This window comes from Xyrauchen texanus, chromosome 19 (genome assembly GCF_025860055.1).
Source record: "Xyrauchen texanus isolate HMW12.3.18 chromosome 19, RBS_HiC_50CHRs, whole genome shotgun sequence".
NCBI classification, from domain to species: Eukaryota; Metazoa; Chordata; class Actinopteri; order Cypriniformes; family Catostomidae; genus Xyrauchen; species Xyrauchen texanus.
This window is the reverse complement of record NC_068294.1, coordinates 12607430-12620422: the sequence shown is the minus strand read 5'-3', so window position 1 is coordinate 12620422 and position 12993 is coordinate 12607430. Positions and strand designations below refer to the sequence as shown.

General features: G+C 36.6%; 1 protein-coding gene across 1 annotated transcript; it reads left to right on the top strand.

The window, feature by feature from the left end:
• The first annotated feature begins 1572 nt into the window (after nucleotides 1-1572).
• On the top strand, nucleotides 1573-12449 carry LOC127659884 (E3 ubiquitin-protein transferase RMND5B-like). Its single transcript, XM_052149842.1, has 10 exons — nucleotides 1573-1640; nucleotides 2952-3124; nucleotides 3473-3615; nucleotides 4587-4724; nucleotides 4864-4964; nucleotides 5104-5270; nucleotides 7061-7226; nucleotides 8432-8534; nucleotides 10950-11104; nucleotides 12083-12449. Exons 2-10 carry the CDS (start codon nucleotides 2986-2988, stop codon nucleotides 12144-12146), a joined length of 1176 nt encoding a protein of 391 aa, XP_052005802.1. The 5' UTR covers nucleotides 1573-1640; nucleotides 2952-2985; the 3' UTR covers nucleotides 12147-12449.
• Nucleotides 12450-12993: the final 544 nt, after the last annotated feature.

Here is a 12993-nt window from a genome sequence, read left to right as displayed (position 1 = left end):
TTTGTTAGCTGAACGCATTATCAAAATATTTATCCAAAATATTTAATACAATGGGCAATCTAATTCTGTACAAATCATGCAAGCCTGCTTTTAGATGCAGATCAGCCCAGATATTCATTCGTAAACATGGTACAGTGGAAAATATATTAAATACAATTATTTATAAAAAGGAAAAAAATAAAACATGCAGCAATAATTCCTAGCGATGAAATGGACAAAATGACAAAAATATACAAACAAGTGTATATACTATATATATATATATATATATATATATATATATATATATATATATATATATATTAGATTATATAACATTTAAATATATTTATTAGAAGTATATACAGAGTGAATTCAGGTCAATTGTGCCGCATTTTGACATTTGACATTCCCCCTAGTATTCACAATCAGCCATATTTACTTTTAATTGATGAACGTGTCCAATAACAGGATGGTTAGTGAGATTAAGTGAGTAGTATTCGGCTGGTCATGTAATTATAACATGACAGCCCCCATGTGTGGACCTTTTATCCATGTAGAATAAAACAGCTTTTATAAGCTTTTTAAGTTTTTGATATGACTGGAATCTTCATTTTAATGTGAGTGCTCATGATTTCCTATTATTCCAAAACTACAAATCATGTCTCTAAGAGTTAAACTTTTTTAATAAGGAAAAAATTACTGAGTGCACATTTAACTTGATTGATGCATTATCAAAGACTAGCATACATCTACTAAATGCCATAAAAGTTGTACAGTGATTGCTTAGATTATGCACTGATTCTGTTGATTTAACAGGCTGCTTCATCATCACTGTTCTTGGAGTTGTGAAGTGCTTTTATAATGCCAAAACTGATTGGACTATTTCACAAAATTGTTAAAATTATTATTTTGCTGTGAGTGAGAACATTTGTTATCACATACAATCTCTGCCAAATAACCAAAATATATTGTATTATTTTTGTTTTAGTAGAAAGCTCCATTACCATTCCTATAGTGCCATCTAGCACTCTAATCGAGTGTAATTAAGCTTGAAATCATGATTGTGTCTAGAGAATGTAATTGCAAGATGTACAGTGAAAAGCAGTTATATTTTGGTCTGTTCTCACCTCAAACCATCTGGATGGCTTCATAAGACATGGATTAAACCACTGGAGTCTTATGGATTATGCCAATGCTGCATTAATGTGCTTTTTGGAGCTTAAAAGGTCTGGTCACCATTCACTTACATTGTAAGGACCAACAGAGCTAAAAATCTTCGTTTGTGTTCTGCAGAAGAAAGTCAGTCATACACATCTGTGATCACATGAGGTTGAGTAAGTGATGAGAGAATTTTCATTTTTGGGTGAAATATTTATTTAATCTTAGTTCCTGCAAGAACTCCTGCATGAATTTAAAATACTGTCAACAGTTCCTTCAGTGACCTCGTCAGAAGGGAAAGGCTTCGAGGCACTTGAAATATATTTTAGTGTCTGCCGGTCAGGATCTTCTAAATGGTTCCGCCGGTGTGGCATGGCGGGTAAAAGTGTTTCCACCTCCAGGCCGCAGGTGGCAGCAGAACACTAAACACTCTGTCGTTCGAGCAGAACCGAGACTGCATCGCTTCAGGGACGTTTGTAGGAAAAGTGTTGTAAAAACAGGCAAGAACACCATGTATTATTTCATTTTCGCTTTTGATTTAGCCTTCTAAAATTCACCTGAGCTCAGTGCTAGACTTGCACAGCATTATTGTCATCATAATTGACAACACACAGGTTTAAATGAGGAATATTAGAGGTGTACATCTCCGTTGATGTTGTCCCGGCAATGCTAACATGCTAACTGATTGTTTTGATTAATTAGTTTGTCTTATTAACAACAAATTTCATTTATTATTATTTTAATTTTTTTTACAGATTTGAATAAATAAATATGAAGTATATTTAAATGGGCTTACTCAAACTGTTGAAGTAAACAAAGATTGGAGGCTGTTAGATAGTTTACTTCATAATCTTACAATGTTTGGTCAATGACCCTGACAGATGCATTGCATGCAATGAGATATTTATACTAGATTATTCGTACTTAGTTTCATTCAGAGGTTTTACAGATTGTATTTTAGTACTTAGTTGTGTACTCATCATTTGAGTTTTGTGCACTATTGAATTATAATGTTAACGGGCATATCAGCCTAATCTTTAAAAAGTATTAATGGGAATTAAGACCTGTAACTTGGTTTTAATAAGGATGTAGCATAAAATATTGATCTTCCATGTCTAAGATCTAGGAAAGGTAATGTTAGATTGCATGTAAACATTGATCTGTCTCTAGGTGCCAGACAAAGGGATTTACTTGTGGCACTGTCTGACCTGTTGACTTGATTTAATCAGTATTCACTCATGAAAACAGTTTGTCAGTGGTCAGTGAAGAACATTATAATGTGACACTGACAAATTAATTTGACAAATGGCTATGTAATGTAAATCTAGCCACTTATTTTAATGCATATAGCTAGTGTTTTAGTGACAAGTACATTGCAGTCTTCAAACATAATTAAACTAGTATGTGGCTGTAATTTGATTACATCCATATCCTGCTCAGTGAGATGGCAAGTAGAGAGTCAGTCAAGAGCAAAGAGCCAATCATAAAAGTGGGTGTTTACTGTGAAGTCTTAAAGGAGAAGCAGCACCAAAACCGAGCGTTTCAGACAGAGTGTCAGAATGAGGGTGGAAAATTATCATGTTTTACAAACATATGACTGTTTTTTTTGTGCAAAATACTTCACTGATATTTTAAGTGAACCTCAAGGAACATATTAAAATAATAATAAAAAAAGGCATGTCATGACCCATTTAAATCTTAATGTAAGATCTGTATATGGTTTTATGTTTATATAATATAGAACATTTAATACATTTGTAAATAACCTTTTAGAAATCAGATTTTGAGGTGTATCTGCTGTTGTGTTGCAGAACCTTGTGTGTGTAAGCTGTAACGGTTGTGCTGATGGAGCAGTGTGCATGTGTGGAGCGTGAGCTGGATAAGGTGCTGCACAGGTTTGTCACGTATGGACACCAGTCAGAGGAACGGCTGGACGAACTCCTCAGGAATGTCTGTGAGCTGCGTAGCCGATTGGTCGCCTACGGTGAGCTCAGAAATCAGCTAGTTATCAACTTGTAAGAGTGTGATTCATATGTGAACAGTTGTATGAAAGCAAGAGGAAGTCAACCAGGTGCTTTGTAGCTCTGAAAAATCCTATTCAGCTTCAGATATAATAGGTGTTCTATAGATGCCTTCATAAATAATAGCCTGCAGTCCAATCAAACCTGCAAAACGGAGTAAGAGCCATGTTTAGCTACATAACCTCAAGCCCACACATCAAGTTTGTTGATGGTTACATAAGCTTCACAGAGATGATTCACAGTAGCATATGCCTATTTAAATCAAAGTTCACAGAGTTGATAGATTTTATCATAATCCGTTTCTCCTCTAGGTGTGCAAGATGCAGATTTGTCAGTGCTCCATCAAACAATGGCCCAGTGCTGTAAGGAAATTAAAGAAACAGTGCAGATGCTCGCCTCCAGGCATAAGGACATCCATGGCTGTGTGTCGAAAGTGGGCAAAGCTATTGACCGAGTAAGCTTTGGAGATCTGAAAAGTTATCATTAAATACACCTCAAGAGAGTATTAGTGCACATGCTCCTGATGAGAGCCGGTTCTTATTTAGAAACATTTGGCAACAGACTGCTGAGGGCAGAAAATGCATTAAGAATTGCATTCTTTTTTTCAAATATTTCTTAATTGGAAGTACTACAAAAATAGTTAAGAGCGACCAGAATTGGATGGTGTCATTAAATTCCTTACGATTCTCAAGTTTGAGTCCAGCCTGTAATGTTTTTTATCAATCTCTCTATTTCCTTTCGTTGTCTATTAAAGGGATAGTTCACTCAAAAATAAAAATTCCCTCATCATTCCCTCACCCTCATGCCATCCCAGATGTGTATGAGTTTTTTTTCTTCTGGTGTACACAAACAAATATTTTTAGAAGAATATTTCAGCTCTGTAGGTCCATACAATGCAAGTGAATGAAAAGGTCCATATAAAGTCAGCATAAAAGTAATCCATACGACTCCAGTGATTTAATCCATGTTTTAAAAAGTGATATGATAGGTATGCATGAGAAACAGATCTATATTTGTCATTTGTTCTATAAATTCTCCTCCCTGCCCAGTAGGTTTCTCACCCACTCCTATCATTGGTTCTGATTATATGGATTTAACCACTGGAGTTGTGTGTATTACTTTTACGCTGCCTTTATGTGCTTTCTGGAGCTTCAAAGTTCTGGCCATATCTTGCATTGTATGGACCTACAGAGCTGAAATATTTTTCTACAAATCTTCGTTTGTGTTCAGCAGAAGAAAAAAGTCATACACATCTGGGATGGCAGAGGTTAACTATCCCATTAAATGCTAAATACATAAGTTATACATTTCTTTGGTGGCCTTGTAGTTTGTTCTAATTTATTTAGATTAAAGAGATTGTTTTGCCATTGTTAGTCTGTATGTGGTTCAATATGTGTCTTTTAAATGCTGCGTTCTCTTGTGCAGAACTTTGATGTAGAGGTGAGTGCAGTTGTAGCTGAGAATATATGGGACTCTCCAGAGAGGCAGAAATACCTCAGTGAAACCATTGTAGAACACTTGTACCGACAAGGCATGCTGAGTGTTGCAGAGGACCTCTGTCAGGTAGAGCTTTGGGATTATACTGTAAAAAATGTGTATGATATGAGTCATCTCTTAGAATTTTACCCCCTACATGTACATTTGTAGACAGTGTTGATTCTTGGCACTAACATTGTTGTGTTTTATTGTTCTGACTTCACAGGAATCTGGTGTAGTAATTGACATGAGTATGAAACAGCCATTTCTGGAGCTCAATCGTATTTTAGAGGGTTTAAGAACACAAGATCTCAGACCAGCACTAGAGTACGCTTTTTCTCTACATTTATATTTTCTCTTCTGTCCCATGTTTTAATGCACTTTTAATGAATTGGATAGGGGTGACAATGAATTTGAATTTAACATCAGAAGGATTAATCAATTGTTTTTTTTATTGCTGTGGTAGGTGGGCGGTGACAAATCGTCAGCGTCTCCTGGATCTGAACAGCACCCTCGAGTTTAAGCTGCACAGACTTTATTTCATCAGCCTGCTCAATGGGGGCATCAGCAAACAGCAGGAAGCTTTACAGTATGCGCGGCATTTCCAGCCGTTTGCCTCACAGCACCAGAGAGGTGAGAATAAAGAGACAAATAGCTGTAAATTTGTTTATTCTCACGATCATCAAAGATTATATCCAGAATTGATGAAAGTTGACTTTTGAATAGGGTTGGGAATGAAGAACCGTTGTTATTAAAGAAAACAAAAAATAATTTTCTGGACATTTGGTTCTGTTAATGGTGCTTAAATGGTATTTTTCCAGTGAAGCTGACAGAACACCATACTAAAATACTGACAAAGTGACCTGTGCTGCTGAATCTATAGAGATGTTTAAGCTGAGTTGTGAGTTTGTAGTCTGAATTCAGTGTTATGAGAGAGACTGCGTGACACAAAACAAGCTCTCTATTCATATGGGTATATTTCAGTTATAATGTCCCTTTTGCTTGCATATGAAAAAAAATATCTCTCAGATAATGCTGTTAATTATACTGGAGATCTTTGAACTTGGTACATTACGAAAATATTCTTCTTCTTTCGGCTGCTCTTGTTAGATGTCACCACAACAGACCATCTGTGATCCGCATATTTGACTTGGCACAGGTTTTACACCGGATACACATTACAAAAATATACATTTTACTAATTATTTTATTGTCATAATTTTGGTCACAATTTAGCTTTTTAAAAATTACCAAATCCATCTATTCAAGCAATAAATAAGATATTATATTTCAAATATTATTTTTTGCTACGCGTTTATTTTTTAATTGCATAATATTCGATTGATTTGTTGAACACATGCTAAACCCGGTTCTGTCTCTTTAAGAAAACTGGCATTTCTTTAAAGAGCGTTTGATGGCTTTATCTCATCCGTGCCATGCATTAATACAATTAAATGTTTGTTATTTTGTTATTTTTGATCATCAACAGACTGTAGAGAACTGAAAGGTATTAAAAAATACATTATTCAATGACAAATGGGTCACGTGGATCTCGTCTTTGGACACACATCACACACAACATCTTTTACTCTCAACACGCTGTGAAAGAATTTAGCTGCTGAATCCTTCACCACTATACTACACAATTACTAGTGAATGAAATGTAAACATTTACCAGCCATTTGCCAAATATATACATTTTAGTTGCACAGTGTAAATTTGGTTGAAAATGTGAGTGAGTTCCTCTTGTAGAAGAGGTTGAGTATAAGATCGATCTTGGGATTTAAGAATCAATATCAAAATCGTTCAAATGAAGATCGGGATGCATTGGAAAATCTATATTTTTACCTACACTTTTGCTGTTGTTGCTGAGCAGTGATGACCAGTGTAGTCTGATTTGCAAACAAATGACTCTCATGAGCCAGTTCTTTTTAATGATTCGTTCAAAATGACTCACAAATTGTTCTTAAACTGCTCACTCACTCACTGAATCGGTCAGAGTGGGATTTATAAATGGTCCTTAAAAAATATTATATCTAAAATAGTACTGTGTTTGTTAGCATTTTTGTTTATAATATATACAAACAAAATAGTGTTTGATACAATATAGTTAGAAACACTTCTTTGGTGCTGCCTGAAATGTGTAAAAAAAGAATTGTTAATGTAATCTCTATGAATCCAGAACTGTAAGTAGGATTGTGAAATTCCCATCTCTACTCTTGAACCTCCATTTATGCATTTCTTTGCTTTGTTAAAGTTGGAAGCTATTTGCTGCTGTGCTACCAACAATAACCTGCCAATTAATGCAATTATGATGTTCATTTTACAGTATTGATGGATTGACACCTGTATTAAATTGCTCGACACACTGTTGAACTCACCAAAGTCTGAGATAATATCTGGACTGTGTTTGTGTTCACTAGATATTCAGATCTTAATGGGTAGTTTGGTGTACCTTCGTCACGGAATCGAGAACTCACCATACCGCAGCCTGCTGGAGACGGATCAATGGGCAGAGATCTGTAACATCTTCACACGGGACGCTTGCGCCCTACTTGGACTCTCTGTTGAGTCCCCACTCAGTGTCAGGTCAAAGTATATCCATGTCAGAAAACTATTTTACAAAATGACTTTCCATAGCACAGAATTTTACAGGGGGAATTTCAGTACACGTTTTACCCCAAAATCAAAAGGAAAATTATATTTTACATGATGAAAATTAAGAATATTTTTGGACTGAGATTTTTTTGCAATGTGACATTATTTTCAAGAAAAAAAATTACGTTTATTTCACCCCCCCAAATTCACATTGCAGTGATGTAAAAAATAATAAATTTAATCAGCATACGTTAAATTCAGTACAGTTTATATTACCATGATGTATAAATATTTTTCCAGTTAAATGTATTTATTTTTCACATTGAGTTAGTGAGAATTTTTTTTTTTTGCATGACTATAGGCTAATGTCAATGGGTGGGGGTTATGAAAATTGTTTTTGTATTCTTGATGCAAAATAAAAAAAAATCTTTTAACTTTTAATATGACCTGGGCATTTAAAAAAAAAATGTCCTCCCTTTTTTTCTTCCCAATTTGGAATGCCAAATTCCCATTGCACTCATGGTGGCGTAGTGACTCATTCATCTTATAATTTGGCTTTTTGAGCACTTTACCACGGAGACATAGCGCATGTGGAGGCTTCACGCCATCCATTGTGGTATCCACGCACAACTCTCCACACGCCCCACCCCACCGAGACTACGAGGAGGTTACCCCGTGTGACTCTACCCTCCCTATCAACCTGGCCAATTTGGTTGCTTAGGAGACCTGCCTGTAGTCACTCGGCATGCTCTGGGATTTGAACTTGCGAACTTCAGCGGTGGTAGTCTGCGTCTTTACTCGCTGAGCTACCCAGGCCCTCGACCTGGGCATTTCTTGACAGTTTTTGTGAGATTAACCCATACAATCTCTCTTGATTCTACTTGACTGGAATTATTCTGCATGACTCTAACTACGATGTTGGCTGTCTTGTGATAAAATCTAAGTCTGGCCAGTTTTATGAACAGAAATGCATTACTGTTCTATAGTATACAACACTTGATTATTGAAAGATAAGAGGTAAAGCGAGATGTTCATCTTATGCAAGTTTTGATCATGCAGTGTTTTGTATAAACATGATGACAAAAAGGACTGTTAGAGCTTCCAGGCACTGTTCATGTATGATTTGTACTAAAACTTAAGGTATAAATATATCTCTAATATATATATTTCGAAATCTTCTTTTGATTCTCCATCAGTTTTGCATCGGGCTGTATGGCGCTACCTGTGCTTATGAACATCAAGCAGGTTATTGAACAAAGACAGTGTAGTGGAGTCTGGACACATAAGGATGAACTGCCAGTAAGTGCCTTTCTCTCTCTCTCTCTCTCACCTGCGCTTTTTCGCTATCTCTGTTTTTGTGTAATAATTTTCTTGGTTCGGAAGGTTCCAAAGTTTTAAAGTTAACAAAGGCGCAGTCTTGAGAATAGTTATTTATTTTTGTTTTATGCTCCTGAGACCCCCGCATGACTGCTGTGTGCATTTTCCGTTTCCTTTTTTATTTGTAAATAGTTGCACCTTAAAAAAAATCATAAGTTCTAGAGCAGATAGTTTTTCTAAATACATTGTGAAATATTAAATAACACTAAGCCAGTGGTTCTCAACCTAGCCCCCTACTTCATTCCCTTACCCCAAATACTGCTGACTTGATGACTTGATACTTCTAATAGAGGAATCTAAGAAAGCTATTCAGACTGTTCAATCTCAAATTAAGAAGTTACAAGATTTATCAAGACATGCCGTGATCATGCAAATATGAAAGAACTGGAAGTAAATATTATAGTAGAAATGGATTCTATAGAAGCTTGCATTTGAAAGCGTAGTATAAATCAAATCCTTCAAGTCAAAGTCACAATACAATACATCTAAGTATGCAACTACGATACCAGGCAGTATCTTTAAACCTAAATCCACTTTTTGTCCTTTGGTTCAAAATGCTACTTTAAATACTTTTGTAAAGAAGGGTCATTTTGATGTGGAGCAGCTTTTTAATGAGAATAACAAGACATTTCACAAGATTAATTTATCTAAAAGGGAAAACGAGACTCTGACATGTTTGATGAAAAATTATCGATTTGTCATAAAAAGAGCTGATAAAGGAGGAGCAATAGTAATTGGGGGAAAGATAAATACATTAAATAAACAATTTGAGAATACAGAATACTAACAACACCCCCCCACCCCAGATGTATTAAATTAAACAACATTGGGGTTTCTTATCTAGTAACTATGGATGTAGAGTCGTTATATATTAACATTGAACCGTTGGCTTTAGAATATTTTCTGAATACTAGACCTGATACAGAGTTACCACCTTCAGGGTACATATTGAATATTACTTAATGGACCCTTAATAATCAAACCTTTGTGTTCCAAGAAAAGCTCTTTAAACAAGCAAAAGGATGTGCTATGGGCGCTTCCTACAGTCCTTCCTACACTGGATTATTTTTAGGCAAATGGAAACATGATTATGTATTGAATCCTAGAACAAATTGTTTTTTAGATAATATCATCTAGTGGGGGCGTTACATTGATGACGTTATCCTTTTTTTTCATGTTCGGAGGAAGATCTAATATCATTTCACCAATTTCTTAATAGTACTAACTCATGTTAAACTATCCCTGGTGTACAATAAGGAAAAGATACATTTTCTGGACCTTGAAATAAGTAAAGATAAATATGGCTTTTTACATTTCAAGGACTGCGTAGGATTTGTGACAAAGAGTAAGATTATGAGGATAAATCTAAAGACTTTTTAAATGGAGGTTATAAGTTCGAAACTCTCCAAAAAGCTAAAACACATGTGGAAAAATATGACGAGGACAGATTTGTTAAAAAGGACATTTCAAATAAAGTTTACACAATATAGCATGATTGCTTAAAAAAAAAAAAAAAGTCGGATTATCTGAAAAAATTGGGGCATTATACAGAGTGATGATTTTTGGAAAGATGCATTCACAGATCTTCCTATGATAATAATGTTTTTTCTCCCCAATTTGGAATGTCCAATTCCCAATGTGCTCCAAGTCCACATGGTGGTGTAGTGACACTCCTCAATCCAGGTGGCGGAGGATGAATCTCACTTGCCTCCGCATCTGAGAACGTCAATCTACACATCTAATCACGTGGCTTGTTGAGCGCGTTACTGTGGCGCCATAGCACATGTGGAGGCTTCACACTATTCCCCGCAGCATCCACACACAACTCCCTATGCGCCCCACCGAGAGCGAGAACCACATTATAGTAACCACGAGGAGGTTACCCCATGTGACTCTACCCTCCCTAGCAAACGGGCCAATTTGGTTGCTTAGGAGACCTGGCTGGAGTCACTCCAATGATACGTTTTAATAAAAGCGCTACCTTAGTTGACAGATTAGTACATAGACTTTTTAAATTAATACGAGTGCTATGGTTATCCTGCTTTTTGTTTTTTATACTTTTGAGGAAATACGGTACGAGTTTCCACACATGTGGACATCATGTTTAGGTGACACTGGTGTGGCAGAAGTTAACCCTTTAAATGATAGTCTAGAGTCTTGTGAGCAGTATCCAGTCGTTTTTTTTTTTGCATTTAGCGAAGTCAAAATACAGTGTGCGCGCATGTGGACGCGGGGTCTCACGAGGTAAATGGTGATGAATGGCAGTGAATAACTGTGTTCTGTCATTTAAAGGGGATTCATGTTTTATCTGTACACCTATGCTCTGTGTGTGTTCAGATTGAGATAGACCTGGGGAAGAAGTGCTGGTATCACTCAGTGTTTGCCTGTCCTATCCTGAGGCAGCAGACGTCAGAGAGTAATCCACCCATGAAGCTCATCTGTGGGCATGTCATATCCAGAGACGCGCTTAACAAACTCTCCAATGCTGGAAAGTAAGTCTCAGAAATCGATGAAGTTCATTCTAAATTTCACGATTGATTGTGATGCCTGTAGTTCAGAACAAGGCACTTCAGGTAATGCAACAGTGACAAGCTGTCAATTACCACTGAAAATGGGTTTGATAAAACTGTGTTAACTGAAATGGACATGCAGTGAAAGCCTATGGGGTAGGGCATTGCACTGAAGTAAACAGTAAAATACACGGTTTCTCACTAACACATACACTTTTCTGTGTGAAGTTAAATCCAATGTTTCAACTGTTTTCAACAGTTATTTTTGCTAATAACATCCATTAAACCCTCCAATGCCGTGCCCCATAGATTTCTGAAGTGCATTATGGTAAATGCAATCTCTGCTTGCTTTTACAGTGTGTCACAGATGCTGATAGAGCTTAACTTGTTTTAAACTCAAAACATTCCTTTAATCTCTGTCTGGAGAGCTGACCCCAGACCTGATGGTTGTTTACAGAGGTTCACAGAGCAATCTGCAGTACTGCTAGAAGTGGATGTTGATTGATGCTTGTGGTGCTGATTTTACACACTTCAACCTTTTAAGAGAAAGTTCACCCAAAAATGAAAATACTCTCATCATTTATTCAGCCTCATGCCATCACAGATGTGTATGACTTTCTGTCTTCTGCAGAACACAAAGATATTTAAAAGAATATTTTAGATCTGTAGGTTCATACAATGCAAGTTAATTTGACAGAAATCTGAAGCTCCAAAAAGCACATAAAGGTAGCATAAAACTAATCCATAAGACTCTAGAGGTTTAATCTATGTCTTCTGAAGTGATATGATAGCTGTGGGTGAGAACCAGATCAATATATAACTCCACTTTCAAATAGCCCTCCTAAAAGAGGTCTTCTTTTTTCTTTTTTATTTATTTGCATTCTTCTGGCTTGTCGATAGGTATTTAAAAGAGTTAACATTACTGCTCCTTAATATGAATTTCATAAACTCCCTTCTCAGGCTTAAATGTCCTTACTGTCCAATGGAGCAGAATCCTTCAGATGCTAAACAGATCTTCTTCTGATGTCATTTTTGGAGCGCATCCGGATGAAGTGCTGAAGGCCCCTTGGAGCCACAGTTAGAGTGATCCTCATTCACAGGCATGACGGGCCTTCTGTGGCGGCTTACCCCTCTGTGCACCGCCAGCTCCCTCCCCAAAGCTTTTAGTTTACAGAGGCCGGTGGTCACGGCAACATACCTGTAGAATCCGAGTGAGTAAGTGTACCTACTGAGGAAAAGATCTTGGCGGATCTTTCATTTGTTAACATAGCGTAGTATACACCGATCAGCCACAACATTAAAACCACCTGCCTAATATTGTTTAGGTCCCCCTTATGCTGCCAAAACAGCACCAACCCACATCTCAGAATAGTATTCTGAGATGATATTCTTCACACAGGAGGTTAGAATCTCAAAATGCTATTCTGAGATGCGGGTTGGTGCTGTTTTGGTGGCACGAGGGGGACCTACACAATATTAGGCAGGTGGTTTTAATGTTGTGGCTGATCGGTGTACACAGGTTTTTATGAGTATGTATGGGTGTGTGTGTGTGCGTTTTGCTCCTTCATTTGTTTTAATTGCAGATCATTTTTAAGTTTCCATGGAAAATGCCTTTTTACTAAGCGAATGGGCGTAATACCTCTGTGTGGGTGATTTTCTTCCAGAATATACCATATAAATAAACGAATGGGGACTTTTTTGCACGTGTACATAATAGAAATGGCTTTTCAGTATATATATTATTAACAATGACATAGAATACAGATAAGGATTGATGGAGGTGAAAGACTGGTGCCTGTTGTAAACAGGATGTTGATTATAACTGAATTACGTTTCTCTCTCCAACTCTCTCTTTCCGATGTAATAAATAC